Here is a 20,713-nt window from a genome sequence, read left to right on the forward strand (position 1 = left end):
GAACAAATTCTAACCTGTAATGTTAATCACAGTCCATCTTGTAGTAATTAACTATCTACCGGAGCTATTTGAAAAAAACGCGAAAAATGGACAACTTCAACACATCGATTCCTCAACTTACCATCGTCGTAGGATACCCATATTATCCCTGAACATGGAGGATATTTCATACATAAGATATTTGGAAATAACAAAAACATTCTCTGAAACCATTTCTTAATCCCTAATTTTTCGCCAAACGTACGACTTATTTCGGAACGGAGGGAGTATTAAATAATAAGAATTTAGAAAAGTTAAGTCATACATTCAAGCCTTAGTCTTAATGTCTTAATGCATTGGTACAATTTAAATTTTCAGGGGCCGTATCCTCCAGATGTGAGAGTTCAATTTTGTGGGAAAAGCCAACTCTCCGTGTGGAACTCGCCTATTTGGTATCCACGAAATTTTCGATTGGAAATTTTCTCATGAAAAACCGGAGAGAATTCTCGAGTGGTATTCCCGGTGAGAGTTTGATTAATTTACATAGAAAATAAGCAAATAAATTAAAATATCGCGTTTTTTTTTAAATTTTAAATGGTTTTTAAATGATTATTTCAATTAATAAATACAATTTCCGTATATTTATAATAAATTTGAATTAAGTTTTTTTCTTAATAAACTGGGCAGTCATTTCGAACTTTTTTTTATTATCTGTTTTTATTTGTCTAATTTTTTTTGAGTTTGATACCAATCATTTTCCAAATTGTTTATTATTTTAGTTTTATTTTGTTTCAGTTCTCGCAAATAAAAAAAACGGTGTGGCCATTTAATGATTAGATCTTTGATTAACCTATTTATATTCTTAATAAATACGAAATTGAAAAGATTTTTAGCATTTTACTTGGCCGTGAACTCTTCAAAACTCTTAATTTTTGTTTTAACTAAAACTGGAGAAAAAAGATCGCATAATTTATAGTTAAATTGTTAGACCTCAAGAGTCAACAAAACAAATATTTTAAACAAATATTTTTTTTTATTTTTTATATGTGTTCAAGATGAACATGCACGTTCATACAAATTATTTTCAAATTAGGATTTCTTAATCTTTGAGGAATAATAATGAGTTTTAATTCATATCAAACTACTTTTGAATAGTTAAATCGCCAGGATATTCATGATATTCATCATAAGTCCTCACATCCTAAAAAAGGATACGAATAATTCAACACAAAAGTTGGAAAGTTTTGGCTTCACCAAGACTTTACAAGGGTTTTCGTTACCCCTACTTTTTAAGTCAATGACTTATCCTTAAAGTATTTAAGGACTGTTGCACTATTTTTAGATACTTTTACTACTAGGAATGCCCTGTCATTTCAATTAGAGACGAATAGTTTAACTAATATACGGATTTTAGTTTTAGTTAAATCGAGTCATTTTACGAAGTATACAAAACAAGCCTCACTTTAACGGCAAATATTGAAGAAATTAGGATGTTAAACGATCCCAAACTTTTACCATCCTATTTTCTATATCCTTAACTCTATCTGATATCAATTTGGTACCATTCTAACAAGTATTTTCTATGATATTAGAGATTGAAAATTGTCAAATTCTTATTGAAATTAGGTCACTATGCTTAGTGCTAATGACACCCGTTCACTCACTTCTTGATCACCATTTTTTCGTCAGCAAAATAAAGAATGTGCAATTTTGCAATGATGCATTATGGGTTCATGAAGTTCACCTTAGTAATTAAGTGGGGTAAAAATGATTTTGTATAAATAGGGTTAATTTTTGTTAAATAAATCAGATTGCGATAGAGATTCCTGAGTTTCGCTTCTAGCAGCACGAGAGTGCTTGTTCCAGAGAAATCGCATCTCCCTTTTGGCCCAAAGACCAGCGGCATCCTATTGCCTAAGGATTACCAGCGGCCAATTGGCTTCCTACTGCCAGGAAACAGCGGCTTCTCTTCAAGAAGCCTTAAGACCTAGGGCAGGATTTGAGAATATTTCTGGAGGAATTTTTCCCTAGAGGCATTCATTTGCCGGACTGCAAGGTTGGAAATTTATTTCTAACCTTGGTTAAACTCTCTCCAGGCACCCCCGGGGGTAGCCTACACAAGGGGGCATTACTGCCTTGAGCCCGGTGGCTCGAAAGAGCCGTTACTAGAGGCCGTGAAAACAGCCGAGAGTCAGTCCAAATAGTGGAAGAATCCCCCAGGAAGTTCTCACCAGAGCAAGGGAATAATCTGACGGGATTCGGATTATTCTCTTCCTCTAGCTTCGGCTTTTCAGCTGTTTGGAGCCGAAACAATATTCCCGTAAAGTTAGGCATATTTTGATGTTTTAATGATGAAATGACTCGTAAGACTAAAGTAAAACTTTAATATTTACTATAAATTTAATATTTAAATTGATCATTTTCTTGGAATATTGTAATTAAAGGACTCAAGAATTAGTTGGTATAGTTTAAATGTATAAAATATTAAGGAAAGTCTTAGAAATTAGCCCTTAAAAATTGTCTATTTTATGAATGTTTAGTATAAAATTGGCTCAAACTATCCCCTAGTTTTTAGCTAAACTATAATGGTTCAAGATGTAAAATCGTACTCTACTATTAGTTTGTATCTCTAAAAAGTTGGTAAGAGTCCTTAAATCCTTTTATGATATTTCATATCCTTAAAAAGCATGGGTAACCTTTTGCGTGTTATTAGATTTTTTCATCTTTTGATAGGCCAAAATATGACAAAATTTAAAGTGAAAGATTTAGTGTCCTTGTAAGGAATGAAGGATTCTTACATATCAATACTAGTAATTTAACTTCTTAAAAGTATCCAGAAATGTATTAAATTTGATTTTTTGGTCTAATCTACCTAAAAAGTGGGAGTTACAAATTTCATTAATTTAATAGTAATTGAAGGTGCATGTTCATCTTGAACAGTTTATTCATAATTTATAATTACTTCAGTATTCAGTTATTTTTTGGGACCAAAAAAACAACGCGCGGAATGTCAAAAAACGATTTCCACAAAAAATTCCACACGAAAAACTCACCTGCTTCTCTCCGATATTCGTGGATACGGAGAGCAGGCAGGTGGGAAAAATAGGAGAAAACGTCACGGAGAGAAGCTCGCGTAAAATCTTCTCTCACAAAGTGGAGGATACGGGCCCAGATAGTTTTCGTGTTTCTTTCACTGGTCGCAGATTTGTTGCGAAAATCGAACCTAGGTCCACTGCGAATTTTGCATTAACCCTGAAACGGTTTCCTATTACTAGCATTCGATATATTCGCTAAATTCAAAACTTCATTTTCAAGACCGAAATTTACCGACTAAGTTTAGTTCGTCGTATCTTGATTGAAATATACGTTTCAACACCGTTTTTGAATTTTAATAGAGAGAACCTAGAGACGTATTTTAAAAAAACTCAGGGAGATAACTTCCTTCCGGGTGCGTCAGTGGTGTTTCTCTTTTCAGGGACAAGAAAAACGCACAGGATTCTTTGCCAAAGCTTTCGGCGCTGCAGTGCGCCTTCCTCAGTGGCTAAAAAGGAGGGAAATTTTTATTGGAGGTCATGAATACATTCCTGTGTTGATCTTTAACTCACTCAAACTGTGATATTGTCTCTGAAAATTGTCTTGAGTCTAAATAAGTGAGTTAAAGATCAACAAAGAAATGTATTCATGACAGTCTCCAATAAAAATTTCCCTCCTCAGAAGCCACTGAGGAAGGCGCACTGCAGCGCCCAAAGCTTTGGCAAAGAATCCTGTGTGTTTTTCGTGTTCCTGAAAAGAGAAACACCACTGACGCACCCGGAAGGAGGTTATCTCCCTGAGTTTTTTTTTTAAATTCTACATAACGTCAGTTACCACTCGAATGTTCTAGAGACCTATACGGGCTTCAGACCTGAGGCTTAGCCAAGTGGCTTAACTGCTCTAATTTCTTATCAATTATGATTTTTTGAGAAAATTTAACTTAGGATTGGATTATTAAAGACAAATAACCTATTAGGCACTGAAAAAGCAAATAAATTGCACGCTATTTAGTATTTTGAGATCTACGGAAACTGGGCTAAACCTCTAGTCTGAAGGCCGCTCTATATTTCAAAAGCCATAGCCAATTTCATTTTTCACACAACCAAATGAGAAAGTCAGAATAAAAATTTTCCATTTGAGAAACATCAAGCTTGAGCCACTTTGTGAAGAAGCAAAGGCCCGCCATTCACACCGTTTGAAACACAAAACGCCCCAGGCGTTGTGCAATAATCGGTGTACTTTATTTGATTAATTACCATATCATTATTGAGCCAAAACACAGAGTACAAAAGGGTCTCCGCTACAATTGAGGTTAAAAGGTGTCCAACAATTAGAATTAAATTAAACCCAATTTCCCAGAACCACCACCACGTGTTACGAAATCTTCACTATTCCTCGTGGTAAATTGTGACTCTCTTTGCTAAGCTGTTCTTCACGAGGAAATTCTCATTGTCGATCTTCCGATCGAAGGGGAAACCCATGGGCCATGTATCAGCCTTCTTGGGAGCCTTTCCGATATCGCAGAATCTTGTTGGTTTAATTTCGCTGATGTCCTCATCCGTTGGGGTAACAACGAAGTAGAAGACAAAGTCTTTGCCGTAAATGCTAGATCTGGGTAGGATGAGGCGCTCGGGGAAGGCACAAAAAGCGTTCTTACTGGAAACTTCAAAGTCTTCGTCATTGAGCATTTGGGACATTTCTTCAAAAGACTTGAAACCGCTGCCGAACCCGGTGAATGAAGTACTCTTTCGGGTGATTTTATTCTCACCGCGTTGCAATTTGACCGGATAATAGTCAATTTGGAAGAAATTCTCACGATTCTCATCCCAATTGTAGAGATCCACCCGTTCGGCACCCGCGTCATCTGGACCCAAGAAAACTCTCACAACAGCATCTGTGGGATTGTCGGTATGCACCTTGAGATCGTAGTAGAATGGAATGTGTGTCAGCACCTTGAGATTCACTTTAAACCGCACATCTTCATCTCTCAGCCATTCCTCCGAGTCATTAATCTCTTGGGATTCCTCCATTGCCACTGCATTTGAGATGTCAACACTTCGCTTTTGAAATCTCGTCCTCAAGTCACTTACTTTTGCATCAACAACATCAATGAACTTCGCCTCAAAGTCATAGGGCGGCAGAAGGTCTTGATGTCTCTTGATCAATTTCACCAGTCTCTGAATGCACTGGAAATAAGCGGGATCGCGAAGTTGGGTCTCGTGGTGATCGAATACATTTGAAAAGTCCATGGGATCAGTACGAGTTCTGTAGCGTCGGGGTCCGGCAACAACTTGCAAAAGAAGTGGCCAGAATTTCGGGAAGTTGCTCTTGTTGTCCGTGTTACCTTCCATTTTGCTCCCTAGGAAGTTATAACCTCCAGGACGTTTGAAGTCCAATTTCCCTGTTCCCGGATGCCAGAATCCTCCCATTTCAATTATCGTACTGAGTCCATGTTCCTCCCTTATAAGGTCCATCTTGACGTCTTCATAGAATCGCTCTTCGTAGAAATACGGCCTCGGTATCAGAGGGAAACCATTCGCATGGGACATCAAGGGATAGTATCCAACAATATTTTCATCAAAAATCGAAATTGCTTCTACTTCATCAAAGTCCATGCCAAAACGTTCGAGATTGTATCGAGCTAGCAATTGCTGGTGTTCAAACAAGAAAATCTCCCCTCGAGTGGTATTTTCAAAGTACTCCTCCGCCAGGGAGGGTTCAAAAGACAATCTAAAGAGGTAGTAATAGGCATTCAAGTCAATATCCTCTCGGAAGTATGCCAAATCACCCTCCCAGCCATCACTAACAGGCCCTAAGTCTTCAATGTACTTAACCATGGTGCCAGTCTCATTTTCGAACTTATCCCCATTACCACTAGACATTTTAGCCAAATGAGCCGTCCTAATGACGTCGTCTCGGAAGAACTTATGGGGATTAATTTCATACGGTGGTGGCAGAAGATACTCCTCCTCCGCATGGTGTATCAGAAAAGTTAAAAATTCGTAGATAAAAGCCTCCTCATTGGTGAGATTCCTCAACCACGTAGCACTCTCGAGAACACTGTCAAAATCCTTAATATGCTTCAGGAATTCCAGTACCGTATGAAATTCCCTCACACACTCTTTCAAGTGATAGACAAATGGATATCTCTTTGGCACCGGCTTTATCCTCCCTCTCATCATACTCTTGCCAAAGTCCAACACCACCCTTGGGAATTTCTCATCCCTGTAGTGGGTCATATCGGTAACGTTAAAGTCCTCAGCCAATCTCGTGAGAACGGGATTCCAGGTGGGTGAGAAAATGTGTCGGAAGAGTGCATAGATTTTCTTCTGATTCACCACAAAATCACTGGAGCACTTGTGAATCTCACTTGTCGGTGAAGTGTTTCCCATCCAGAATGCCCCATTGAGAGTGGTGGCAAGAGTCAAGAGCAAAATGACACAGATTTCACCCCGAAGTGGCAACATATTGCTCAATAAAATCACAACTGATGACTTTGCACATCATCGACCATTAATATATAGCGATTTGAATTTCCGGCTTGTAATTAATTTTGTTTCATTTTTTTGCTTCATCTTCACTACACAGTTCTTTAGCGGTTCTAGCTTTGTGCTATCGACAATGTTGCTGAAGTTTAAATCCAGAGAAAAACGCACTGACACTCACATAGTGGATCAATCCACATTTTTAGATTAACACTAAACCTACCAAGACCCAGTCAAATTGACCGGTTTAAAATTAAACATATTTAAACGGTACAATGTCACTATCAAACTTTATGAATTTCTTAAAATATGTATGTAATATATTTCTCAGTGTTTCAATTTTAATTTTTTGCTGTTTTCCAAGGCAAATTTGTTGAATATCCTACCCTAACCGCGGTTTGTCATTTGACCGAAAAACGTTCGAAAATAGTCGGTAGGTTTAGTGTCAATATAAAGTTGTTAAAACGTAAGAAAAACCAAGATGTTACCAACATTATTTTTATCCACACACAGAAAAGAATATTTTACAAAATTGTTAGTAAAAAATGTTTGTGAACTCGTACTGGGGACTTAGAAAATGCTAGTAAATCTCATAACCTACAAAAAAAAGTTCGTAAATTTTTGTACTTTTTTCACAAACTTTGTTCGCACATTTTTGTATGTCTTGCAAAACTTTACAAACATTTAACAATATGTTTGTTAAAAGACGAAAATAGTCGTCAAGCGATAATTTTACGAAGAATTCTTGTGAAAGAGTACAAACTTTTACAAACTTTTTAAGGCTTTAATGGAAGTTTCTAGAATTTATCCTACAAAAACTCCTATAGGCAACTCGATGATTTCTTAAATCAAGTATTCTGTTCCTAAAATTCGGTAATTTTTAAAATTAAGTTTACTGTTCCCAAAATGAACCTGGAAGGTTTCTAACATTTTTAGTAAGAGTAATATCTAAAATTATTCTACTTCTAAAATCAACCTTGAATGTGTCTAAAGAATTTATCCTGACAAGCTCGTATAATCAATCAAAAGAGTTGTTATATCAAGTATTCTGTTCCTAAAATTAATCCGATAATTTTTAAAATTAAGGTAGCCGTTCCAAAATGAATTTGGAAGGTTTCTAAAATTTTAAATAGGAGCAATTTCTAAAACTACTCTGTTCCTAAAATCAATCTTGAAGGTACCTGAAGAATTTATCCTGGCAAACTCGTATAATCAATCAGAAGATTTCTTAAATCAAGTATTCTGTTCCTAAAACTAATCAGATAATTTCTAAAATTAAAAATTCTGTTTCTAAAATCAACTGGGACAATTTCCAGTATTTATACCGCAAAACTTCCATATCAATCAGATAACTTTTGAAATCTAGTTATTCTATCATACCAGAAAATTTTTAAGAGTTATACTACGGAACTTTTAAAATCCTTCCAAGTATTTTGAAAATAAAGAATACTGTTTCTAAAATCAACACAGAAGGTCTTAAGAAATATTTCTCTAAAAAATTCTAAAATCAATTCGAAAATTTCTAAAATTTAGTCTTAAGTCTCCAAAACCAATTCAAAATGCTTGTAGAATTGATCCTGCAAAACTTAAAAAATCAAAAATCTGTGTCTAGAATCAACCTAAAAGGTTTCTAAAATTGATTCTACATTTTTTTCTTAATAATCAGAAAATTTCTGAAGATTAAAAATTTAGTTTCTACAGTGATTTCAAAAAGTTTCTAGAATAGATTCTTCAAAACTTCTAAAATCGATCCAGAATTTCTAAAATTAGGAATAGAACTCTAATATTAGCCCTACAAGGATATAAAATCAAGAATTTATATCTAAAACCTATGCCCAGGAACTTTAGTATTCAGATTTTCTTGTATCAATCCCATTTTTTCTAAAATTAATTAACTTTTCTTTTGAATTCATGTCTAAAAAGGATCGATTTAGGGTTTTCCTTTCATAGTGGGAATTTCACAATAAGTAAAACAAGATAATCCGTTCTAAATCGGAAAGAAAATTTATTTTAGCAATCATTTCTTAAATTGAAATTTCTCTCTGTGCAGAATAAATCGGTCTTCAGACTAGAGGTCTAGCCCAGTTCCCGAAGGTCTCAAAATCCTTAATAGCAACCAATTTTATTGGCAAATTAATTTTCTCCAATAAATCTTGACTGATTAGCAATTGAAGCAGTTAAGCTCTATAGTCTTAAGTCTAACGCCCGTATAAGTGCAGCAAGATAATTGAAATTCCGGCAAAAAAATAATTATCAATTTAGAAACGTATCATAGTTAGTTCATTACCGACTAAGAACGGTTCAAATTTGTTAAGGAATTCAAGGCCTTTCAAATGAATCCAAATTTGTTAAAATCGATTAAAAAATACGCTTAACATTTGAGAAGCCCAGAGCAAAAAAAAACGCTATTTTAATAGGGAACCTATTAAAACTTTTATAGGGAAACCTTTATAAAGAACGATTCAAAGTAATTTTCTTATTCGAGAAAACAACATATTTTAGCAAAATTTTGAAATATTATTGTTTTGATAAAAATTGCAAGATGGTATTTGGCCCTTATCCGGCTTAGAGGCCAAACGGTATGAGATATCGACATTCAGTCTTCAATGACCTCCCCCCCCCATGTTTTCTACAGATCAATTTCTTTTTTGTGTTTAGGTAGAATTTCGAACAAGAGCTATTGAACCTTTTCAAATACTCTACGGTACGCCCAATATAAACCCCAAGAAATATCGAATAGTTTATTCAATAGACTTCAAATAGTGACACAGATCGAGTTGGCAATCAAAGAATCCCAATAAATGTGGTGATTTGGAACAGCAATTGTGTCTCCATGCAAAAATGTTTCTGTGATGGGTGTGTTATGTAACATATGGTATTTTACGACGTTTTTCTTTTCATACTTTGCTTTGCACCAAACCACCGCTCGCACCTTTTTATCCCACCCACACAAGGTCATGCTTTTACTGATAAGTGCGGGAAATGGGTGGAAAAAGTGTGGAAAAACAGCTGAAAAATGTATAAACTTCCACTCCTGCTGAATTCTATTCAATGGAATTGCTTGTGTAAACACTTCAATTTTTTTGGTTGTTATTCTTGTTGTTTTGCTACAAATTCGACTTTTGGGATTAATTTCAACAAATTGAAATTAAGATTAATTAACGTTCTTCAGATGCATGAAGATATTATGATTACATAGTGAGAAAAGATATAATAAAAGGTGGTCAATTAAACATACATTGAACTATATGCCAAAGGGGGAAATAACAACTTGTTATTATATGAATCTTTAATCTCGTCATAAGAAACACATCGCATTAGCAAATGATGATATATGGGAAATATTGTGTGTGAAGTTATAAGGGGGGATTTACCCTTAAATTACCGAAGCGGAGCAGAGACATTTAGACAGTAAATTCCACAAAGTGCTCACATCAAAACAATGCGTCTTATGCTCGATGCCTAAACGATGTATTGTATCAGCGGAAATTCTATGCTCTATCAGCGATGCATATCCGAATTGGAGTTCAAACAACCAATCATCTCACTCTATCTTAGTGGTATTTGCCACTTTTCTGCCACTTACACTAAAAAAAATCAATTCTAAACTACCTGGGTCTTATGTTCTTTGAGAATACTTCGTAACAAATTTACTAAGTATTTTCCGATTTTCAAAATTAGCAATGCATTTGGAAAAAATAAATAATAGACATTAGTATTCTGTCGGCTTAAGTCGTAAGTGTGTCTAGGGCGTGAATAGAATGCGACTCAAAGTCAACGGGGGAAATATATGACAGCCGGCCCTGCGGCACCAAGATATCACCAGAATCTTGCACTCGATTCTTGGTACTTCAAATTCGTCAAAAGCTCAAATATCTCGGATCCACGGTGAGTGCCGACAACAGTGCGAAAATTAAGGTCCAATGAGCAGATTGCAGCAGGGTATAGGTGCTCCCTTGTTCTATCAATAATACTTCGTTCTCGAAACATTGCTCGATCATCGAAGATCATAATAAGACCATAGTGAGGCCCATTGTCATTTATAATTTAGAGGTAGTACCGATGACACAAACTGAGGATCAATCGCTATTGATCTTTGAGAAACGAATGTTAAAAAACGGATCTATGGCCCAATAAGGGAAACTGTTAGTGGACAGTATTGTATCCCACCCAGCGAATGTCAGCTGAAAGAATGGGATCTCAGTGGCGCAATAGGCAAGAGGGGCAAAAGCGTTGACTCTTGGGCGGACGAGATCTCTGACTCGACTCTCACAGTTCTAAGTTCGAGTGCCGCCCGGTGCAAAGATTTGAATCTCTAAAAAAGACATTTTCACTGCGATATAACGTAATACAAATACAAATGCACCGCTTCTGCCTAAAAAACTTCCGAAGCATGGAAGAAGCATCCACATTGCGGGGAAGGTGCTCTTAAACGATCTACGATCAGAAGATTCTTCCAACACGGGATATACGACACTGCAGAATGATTGCGTTGTAAGAAATGTATCCCGATATGATTAATAAATAATAGCTGAAAGAATGCCCAGAAATCTACTAAACAGTAAGCCTGAAGGGAGAAGGATGAGCAAACACTCCAGAAAACGTTAAAAGGAAGTAGTGGACAATATCCTTAAACTGGGGGTGTTGAGGTGCTGGAGGGATCTAGCGGAGAGTCGCCAGGACTGGAGGAAGTTAGTGCAAGAAGCCCGGTCCCTTAAAGGGACGCTTCAGCCATTTAAGTAAGTGTAAGCCAGAAACAACACATTAAGTGTACAGAGTACGCATTACAGTAATTCTACATTGTAAACAAGAAAAGAAACGATAAATCAAAAACGTCATAAAGGATCAAATAAGCCGCTGTCTCTTCTCTCTGGTCAACTCCAGAGAGTTAAGCGGTATTCAGACTAGAAATATAGCCTGGTTTCCGAAGATCTACAAATTACTGAACAGCAACTAATCTTAACTTAAATTTTTGAAAAAAAAACTCTTCACTGATAAGAATTAGAGCGCTTAATGACCGAAAGTATAAAATCGCGAATACAAGATGCCGAGAAGAGGTCACTCGTCGAGATCGAGTGAGGAACGCAGCCATTCGTGAGAAGCTAGAAATCAAGGAGTTGCTTCTTCGAGCTAAGAGATCACAACTTCGATGGTATGGTCATGTTCAACTTGAATGAAGAAAGAATGAAGGAAGAAGGAAGAATTGAATGAAGAAAGATTCCCCAGAAAAGCTATGCAAGTCATTGTAAGCAGGCATCGACCTCGAGGCAGACCTAGGAGAAGGTGGCTGAATCGAATTCAGGATCTTGCCTGGAAGCACCTTTGGATCGAATGCGAACATCGCCCTGAAGTGGCGAAAGATCGACATCGACAGACGTTGATTGTTAACCTTGAAGTCATAGTCCCGCAACCCCAACAGGGATAAGCGGTTGAAAATAATGTTGATGATGATGATGATTATAGCTAAGCCTTAAGGCATCTACATATTGAGAGCAGTTTTAGTCAACAATTACATTTTGACAGAATTTTTACGTTCCCATCCTCCCCATCTATAGTAGTACAGACGATTTTCTTCAATGAAGCAATTTTTGACGAAAATTGCTCCCACTCTTAGGTGATAACCAATAGATTGATGTCATATCATGAAGAAACCGGTGAGCGCCTTTGTTTGTAAGCTGCCCCATATTATCGACGCTCACCGGTTTCTTCACGATATTGCTCCCAATGTGTAGATGTCTTTAGGTCGGAAGCCCGTATTACTTCCCTGACAAAGACTGAATTGTGAAGAATACGACTCTGCGATCTGGGTATGACGAGATAAGAAGGCCTGGTAGATAGGCCACGTTAAAAAATCTTCTCCAAGAATCAGGTTGGCAACACTGCTATTTGGTTTACAAGATAAATCATAGTTGATAAAATATTACAGTAGACTCTCACTCAATCTGCTCTTTTTCAATCGGGCGAAAAATTTTGTTGACAATTTTCACGTTTAATTATGAAGCTAATTCGCTCAAATTCGCTATAGTTCTTCCTATTTTATCGTGATTCTTTATAATTGAGCGCTTTTTTGGAATTTACAAAGGCTTTAACGCCCAAATCTCTCGATAAACCGGATGACATTTCACCCCATATTCTCGATTGAGAGAGAGTCTACTGTAACCACCTCATTAACACATTAAGCACTTATTAAGCACTTAATAAGTACTTAATATAATGCCAGGCAGATTTGAAGTTCTGGTAGTATACTGACGTTAGAAATAGACCAAATAAATTAAAGAGATGAACTAATTTCGAATAAGTCAGATGTTGTAATCATTCAAAACATGAGAACTAAGACCAAAGCTTTTTGAATCAATGATAAAGTTGCATTGAAGCGCTTAAAGTTTTGGCAAAGAATTTTCATGCTTTCCTGTCGTGAAAGAATTAGAACCCTGATACATCCGCGGGAAATTCGTCTCTTAAATTTATTCAAGTATAAATTTTGAGACCTACTTGACAATTGTTAACCCAGACGACGGTAAACCCCATATGATACACCTATAACCTTAAGCACTGCTTTTGTTACTGCTATCAGAGGCCCATCAAGCCTAATAAAATGTGAAGATATTTTTCACTTTTCCTTGTAAAAATATTGCAGATATTGCACCGCGACTTAAACAAATTTCCTCGTAGTTCTTGTATTGTTTCGGCGAGCATTATGAAATATGTATTTTTAGATAGCTTTTAATGCACGATTTCGAAATATATCAGACTGATAAGTCAATTCTCTTTAGGAAAAAACTTGCCAATAGTCTTCAGTGCCTCTATGCAAAAACGTATGGAAAAATGAAATGTCGAGAAGCCCCTGCTGCTATTAAGTAATGCTCTAATTTGATTCTCTGCTTACAAATTTAATTTTTATTGCTTATTTGTACTGTACCATTTTAATCCTAGTTACTGTAATTGCATTGAATCTGCAATATGTCAAATTTTAAGTAAAACTTTAGCAAGTGGCGAAAAGTGGCGAACTGGCAAAAAGAGGCGAATCCTCCCTACCCAGCTGAAATCACGTCACACTCACTGATGTACCATCATCACGAAGGTGATGACGAAGGGGGCTGCTGTACAATGCTTTAATAATACTGATTCACAATTGCAAAATACCTTAGCACGCTACTTAAGTTTGTAAGCTACTTCACAAGAATTGTTGAATTGTTGTTCATTATTGTTGGATTTTTGCAGACCAAAAGAGCGCGTGATCGCTTCCAGAAATTCATTCATTTTAGTTCTTCCATGCAACTTGGAGTAAAAAAAAAATCGCATTCAAAAAGTCTCTGCCACACTTCAGTTGACCCACATCTCTCTTTTTTTTAATAGCCACCACAGACACAATTAAAGTCACAGGAAGATATACTATGATTAATTCTTCAGAGTCATTTCCTTCTTGTCTGTGTTCCAATTTTTTTTCCTATTCATCCAGCGTACTTTTTTTCTCGCCCATTTTCGCAAATTACTTCTTTATAGTCATAGCCAACCCACTATAAGTGATTTTTTTTTAGCCAAGACGAGATATTCATTCTCGGTCAAGCATGATATTTTAGTAGTTTGTGGGTGGTAAATAAAGAAGAACTGGAGGAGCGTCAAAGAATTCACTAGCACGAGGAACATGTTATTCATTGTAAAATCTTCAATGGAACACCCATCATTGTCTCTCTAAACCACTTTCTATGGGTCAGTTGAGAGAGTTTGCTATTCAATTGGAAATATATAACAAGACTCCAGAGGCTTCAAAAAGGAACAATAGGCGCAGAACAAAGTTAGAGGCGAAACGGTTAGAGACAAGTACTGTTCATGGTTCATTCGAGTGCCGATCTTTTGCAAAAATTGTGCCGATTTGCCGATTTTGCACGGATTTGTTCAATCTCGTGCCGGTCTGCCGATTTTCGGTTTCTCAGCACAATAGTGCCGATCTGCCGATTTTTAGCTTCAGATTGGCGCGATTTTGCTGATTGCCGCTGACAGTTCACTCTGAGAACCACTTACTCACCTCCCGGTTAGAGATATCAGCCTAGAGTTATCAGGGACCCTCCCTCTCCCATTATCTCTCTATTATGAATAGAAATTTTTAATCTCTTTATGAATTCCTTTCGATGTCCTTACTTATTTTTTTTTAGTAATAATACTTAGTAATTAAGCACAAGAACCATCAGAAATGTCAGCAAGAGAAAAGCGAAGGTCTCATTGTTTGCTATTATGGTTTTTATTTCACTTGAACAAATACTGCATAAATTAAGATGCAAATGTTTATTATGGAGAAAACATATGCTTCAAAAATAGATCAAACATACAGAATGGAAAGAGTCTCTCTCTCCCAATAATGTCACATTGAAACAATAAAACTTGGTGTTGATGGAGAATTTACATGAAAATTCTTCACCTTATGCTGTAAATTTGAAGGCCAAAGACTGAATTAAATCTCTTCAATCAACCAACGAAATGTCGAAGAATTTGTGCAAAATCATCCACATCAATTTAATCCTCTTCGCCGCATTTTTCTAATCAATACCTTTCGATACATCTTCTCAGCAATGTATAATTAGAAATTTCTCAGTTCAGAGAACAACCAGTCTGCACTACTGAAGATACTGCGTAGAGAACTATGAGAAGCTGAAGGTTCTCATCATTAGATTAAATTTAGAAGCATGAAAAGCTCATGGAAAATCGATTAGACTCTATAGCATCTATGTGGGAAAGATAATTATTTCTGCTTCCATTTTCTGTTTATAATTATGATTTGATTTTATTATTCATGGAACATCTTGTGGATTTTGCACAGAAGACTGGAAACTGTTATGATGAGAACCGACTAAAATGCCCGGGTTGATATCTTTAACCGTTTGACCTCTATACAGTGAAGGAATATCTTGTCGTTTTCGTATTTATTTGATTTACAGAATTCCTTGGCTTGATCTCTAACCGTTGGACCTCTATGCTGAGAAAAAACGTTCAAACAACAGGATTATCTTTGATACAAGATTCAAGACGTAAAGAGAATTTCTTGGGACCGAGTTGAACAAGTGGAACCAAAGTAAATTTGCAATAGAGAACAAAACGTATTGATACCGTAGGGACTTTCCGAGTAATGCCCTAGATACACTTACGACTTAAGCCGAGGGACGGCTTAACGTAATTATAATCAAAATAATGATTGCATTACATTTCCATCAGTTTCGAACTAATTATGCATAATGGGCCAAAAAGGAGGCCTGAGTGCAGCGGTTCCGCATAAAACCGCCCCCATATTAAGTCCTTAATTAAAGCATATTTTTGTCCTTCAGTAGGTCCTTAATTAAGTACTTACTGAAGGGTTGCTTTAGTGCCTCTAATACACACTATTTAATTCCTCTCGTTCAATAATAACCTTCCTGATTTGAGAGTTCTTTCCGGTTGAGGTTTTTTTTCTATACCGATTCAAACGTGTATCAGAGGGAACTTACCTAAAAACCCGTTGAGAGCTCGAATATTTATCAGAAGCGTGCAAAAACCGTTGAAACCGAATAAACGTCAAATGAAACATGTACGTCAATGGTCAAAACGCTACCACAACAAATTTGTTTTGACTTTATTCGGTCTCAACGGTTCTTGCACACCTCTGGTTTATACCGAAGAGTTACACAAAAGTGAGCAAGTTCATGAAAAGGACATTTATTTTAAGGAAACTGTGATTGAAACGTTCTGCCATTCTGAAATTAAACAAAACTACATAAAAATTCACTTTTTGCAGTAAAGGTTCACACACTGTCATTGACATCGCTGACGTTTGAAGTGTCAAGAATACTGAAATTTGAAATGGCAGAACAATCAGCGCTAAAGTGGCGAGTACGTGAACTTGCACTTTAGGCTTCAGGTAGATTTTCTTCACTTTGGAGTAGCTTTCTTTCTTCGAAAGGTTATTACTGAACGGAGCAATTAAGGAGTTTAAGAAAGGCCTTTATTAAACTAAATCATGTCATATTGGTATCAGTGCTAGTGAACAAATGAATCAAATATTATATTTAATTAGGGTAAGTGTGCCAAATTTCGGCATAGTTGCATGCAAGCGCCAAAGTCTCAAGTTTGAAATGTAATATCTTTAATAGAAATTGATTTTTTTTTTATTCCTTCTACTTAAGGAGTGTTGCTTAGAACCTTGTAGACAGTTTATCGTCTTTATTTACTCTAAAATCATTCTTAATACATTTTAAAATGAATAAAAATGTAGACATAGCTTTGGTGCCCTATTTCGGCCACCTTCATTCTCATAGTTCCTTGCCCTTCAGGAATTCTTCCAATGCCTTTTTCACGTCATCTCGTTTGTCGAAGCTACATTTTTTGTTATTCTTTTGCATTGTATAATCTCTAGAGTATGTAAAAACTAAAAATTCATGGAAATTCGAGGAACAAAAAAGGTGGCCGAAATTGCAAGCTGGCCGGAATTTGGCACACTTACCCTAGTCTTTTTACTTTAAAAATTTAAATTGAGAAGGTAATTATAAAACATCAAATACTCTCTTGTTAAATAGTCGTCAGACTAGAGACTTATACGGGCTTTAGACCTAAGGCTTAGCCATATGGCTTAACTGCTCTACTTTCTTATCAGTCAAGATTTATTGGCAAAATTTAATTTAGGATTCGATTGTTAAGGGCAAATGATCTGTTCGATTCTGGAAAACCAACAAAATTGGTTGATATTTGGGTTTTTGAGACCTTCGAAAACTGAGCTAAACCTCTAGTCTGAAGACTGCTTTGGTTTAGTTCCTGAAAGTCTCAAAATCCTAAATAGCAATCACTTTTATTACTTTTTCAGAATCTAATAAGTTATTTGTCATTAAAAAAACAATCTTAAGTGTAATTCATCCAAAAAATCATGATTGATAAGGAATTAGAACAGTTAAGTCATATGGCTAAGCTTTAATTCTGAAGGCCGTATAACAGAGGAGTCACAAAGTGCAACAAAGTATCTAAAAATTGAATAATTGTAGACATTACTTTCTCTTTAGTGGTCGAGCAACAAAAGACAGTCAGCAAAAAACCTATTGACACTGTACTTAATTATTTTCCATCGCTATATTTTTCCCATATTGATTTTTGCCGCATTTACTCTATAATTTATTCAGTTTGATGAAAAACCATTTTCACAGAGAATATAAAAATGGTTTCACCTGATTTTTTTTTCACATACTAGAAAATCAATTGAAATTAATAAATGTGTCATTCAACTTCAAAGAGACACACAAAAAATACACATTTTCTCATTGAAAAACTAATTCATTTTATCTGCCCATTTAATTGTTTTTATTGCAACATACATCTCGAGAGTCATTTGGGCAACAAAGAAACATTAATTTCGTTTCCTTACTGTATTTAAAAAAATATATATATATAGTGCTAAATTTTCCAAAATGTTACCACATGAAATGTGAACCTTCTTTTTTTTTACCAAATACCGTCCATGATCGCAAGGTGATTTCTATTGCAGTGTGGCTTTTTAGGAGTTTACCGGAGGGAATGATGAATGGTTATGAATAACGCAGAAGATGGTTGATATTATAGAAAATTCATTAGAAAAATTTCTCTTCTGGAAGTTCAACTGTACTTTCGCGCAAAAAAAATAATTCATCCAAATAAATTTATATGAGAAATGTGGCGCCATACTGTTCGACAATCGATAATTTTCCACCCATTGAGAACTTTCACAGTGAAAAGCTCTTTTGCACTTTCCACTTTGGACTTTTTCTCCCTCACCATGCACAGTGCACCATTTTTCACCCATTCTGCCTTTAACCACCTAAAAGTGTCACAAAAACATTTCGACTTTCGTTTGAAACCTGCGACGTGCTTTTATGCCGGTTTTTATTGATAAAGTGAATTCAATAACTTTTGAAATAAAAGATCCATTGGCTTGAGATATCGCGCAAACCATGTTCAAGTCATTAAAGAATCTTTCAGTGAAATTTGCCGAGTGTGCACTAAATTAGTTGGTGTTATTTGTTTGAAGTTCACCCATTCATTCCACCATTCTCATTTACAAATGTTATACAATAGGGGATGAAATTGATTGCTTGAAACCTCCACATTCGCTTTTGTGCAAATGCGACCGAGTTGTTTCAGTCAAAAACCATCCTACCTTTACAAAAGAAGCTGGTAATACCACAGAACTTATAACAAAAGCCTGTGCTAAAATGTTTTTTTTTTCTGTAAAACCAACATCTTGAAGAATTCTTATGTCACATCTGATATTACAGGGGCGTAACCGTCTCTATGAGTTGACTTTGAGTGGAGAAGCTTCTATGTTTTTTTTTTTCTTTAAATACGGTTTTTTCCAAATATTGTTAAAAAAAGGGTGGTAAAGTGTGCCAGACTTTGCGAAGTGTTCGAACTCATGATTTAGATGCTATAGGGGAAAGGCTCATAATTTTGTCCAGTTTCTTATTTCAGACACTTTGAGGATAAAATTGGACATTAAAAATAAATTGATTAAAATTATGGATTTCTATTCCAATATTTGATGAATAATGAATTCTATCTAAATATTTGTTCTGTTTGGAAGATTTTGACACTAAATACGTTAAATTTTGAATATGATTTGAGTTAAAATTGCTTTGTTGAAAATTCAGTGTGAGCTTACGAGAAATACGACAGAACTTCGTGTTTACTTCAGTCTTATTTAGCTGTGGTGAAGTACTAACAATGTTTCTTCGCTGTTTTTGAGTGATATTATTGAATATTCATTGAAAATTGTGTTGAGTCACGTTAATGATGATTTGTTCATTTGGCCTGAAGTGAGATTTGCCTTGTGAATTACGTTTTTCATGTGAAAAACGGGAAATTTTTTAAGACATTTACCAGTGAGGTGAAAATCCTTATTTTGGACAGGTGTTTTTCTCTCGAAATTTCGTGAAGTTTTAGCTTTTGTAATGACTAGGTTGGACAAATGCCTGGAGAAACAAAGAAGCATCATCTCTACGAAAGAGATGTAGCGAGAAATGCCTTGAAAGGCTCTTGGAAAGGCCAGGGAATGAGCGAATCCGCACGTATTTGGAGTACCGAAGTCAACTCACTTTAATGAATGATATGGAAAGTTTCCGGGCTTCTTGTGACATTCAACATTTCCCTTAAATGAACAGGAAGAGGACTTGTTAAGATTAGTTCATGAAATGAAGAACAATGGGCATCCTGTTGAGGCGGATTAGCTCTCCAAATTTATAGCCAAGTTGTCCAAATTAATAACCAAGTCGTCCAAAATAAGAGCCAAATTCACCTCTACATATCAATTCATTTTAAAACGTATTAAAACTAATTTTAGTAAAAATAAGACGATAAATAGCTTATTAAGTTTCTAAACAACCCTTCTGAAAAGAGAGTAACAAAAAAAGTCAATTAGTTTCGAAAACATCGCACTTCAATCTTGGAACATCGATGTTTATAAGCATACTGGGCAAAATTATGAGCCCTTACCCTACCTCAAAAGTAATTTCGCATCATTTACTGTTTACCAGTTCTGAATCTCAACCTATTTAAATCGATTTATAAATCACTCAAAAGATCCACCAAAATAGTTTTAAAAGTTGAATTGATTTTCTGGCGAAAATTACGTATCGGTTCATAATTGGTTCACAACGGATTTGAACCGATTTATAAATCATTCAAAACATTGCCCAAAATTCACCTAAGGAGTAATATAATTAAATTTCGGATAAAAATAGTTATCGGTTGTGAACTGGTTCATTATCGGTTCAGAATCGATTGAAACTGGTTCAATTGTATCAGATGTTCCAAGACCTTTCCAACACGCCCAAACATGATACGATTCGGAAAAAAATACGCTTTCAAGAGCCTTTAAACCTTTGACCTTGAAAACCCGTATAAATCATATCTAAAAATGAAAAAATCGGTTATGGGGACAATGAGGGGCATGTTTACGATCTTAGGATCGACTAATGGGCGCATCCCCTGAAGGTCCCAAGGCGCTATCTTTTACCGTTTGGCCTCTAGAGCTGGCGACATTCAGACGAACACACAGCGTGACAGTAGGATTATGCATAAGCTTTAGTTCTCGAAATATTTTCTCTAAAAATTGTTAAATTCATGTTATATGCCACACTTAAGACCACATCGCTTTTGGTGTCGGTTTCACAAACTTCATCAGTTTTAGAAAATTTTCGAATATAGGCCTTCGACTTTCCCTTACGTCGAAT

The 20,713-nt window shown here is 35.8% G+C and overlaps 2 protein-coding genes across 3 annotated transcripts in view; both read right to left on the reverse strand.

Annotated features, from left to right (window-relative positions):
* Positions 1–20,713, reverse strand: part of LOC129807812 (protein mothers against dpp) — a 242,094-nt gene that overhangs the window by 148,653 nt on the left and 72,728 nt on the right. The window lies entirely within an intron of this gene.
* Positions 4,232–6,498, reverse strand: LOC129807814 (hexamerin-like). Its single transcript, XM_055857322.1, has one exon. It carries the CDS (start codon positions 6,477–6,479, stop codon positions 4,401–4,403), a length of 2,079 nt encoding a protein of 692 aa, XP_055713297.1. The 5' UTR covers positions 6,480–6,498; the 3' UTR covers positions 4,232–4,400.

Source organism: Phlebotomus papatasi, chromosome 3 (genome assembly GCF_024763615.1).
Source record: "Phlebotomus papatasi isolate M1 chromosome 3, Ppap_2.1, whole genome shotgun sequence".
NCBI classification, from domain to species: domain Eukaryota; kingdom Metazoa; phylum Arthropoda; class Insecta; order Diptera; family Psychodidae; genus Phlebotomus; species Phlebotomus papatasi.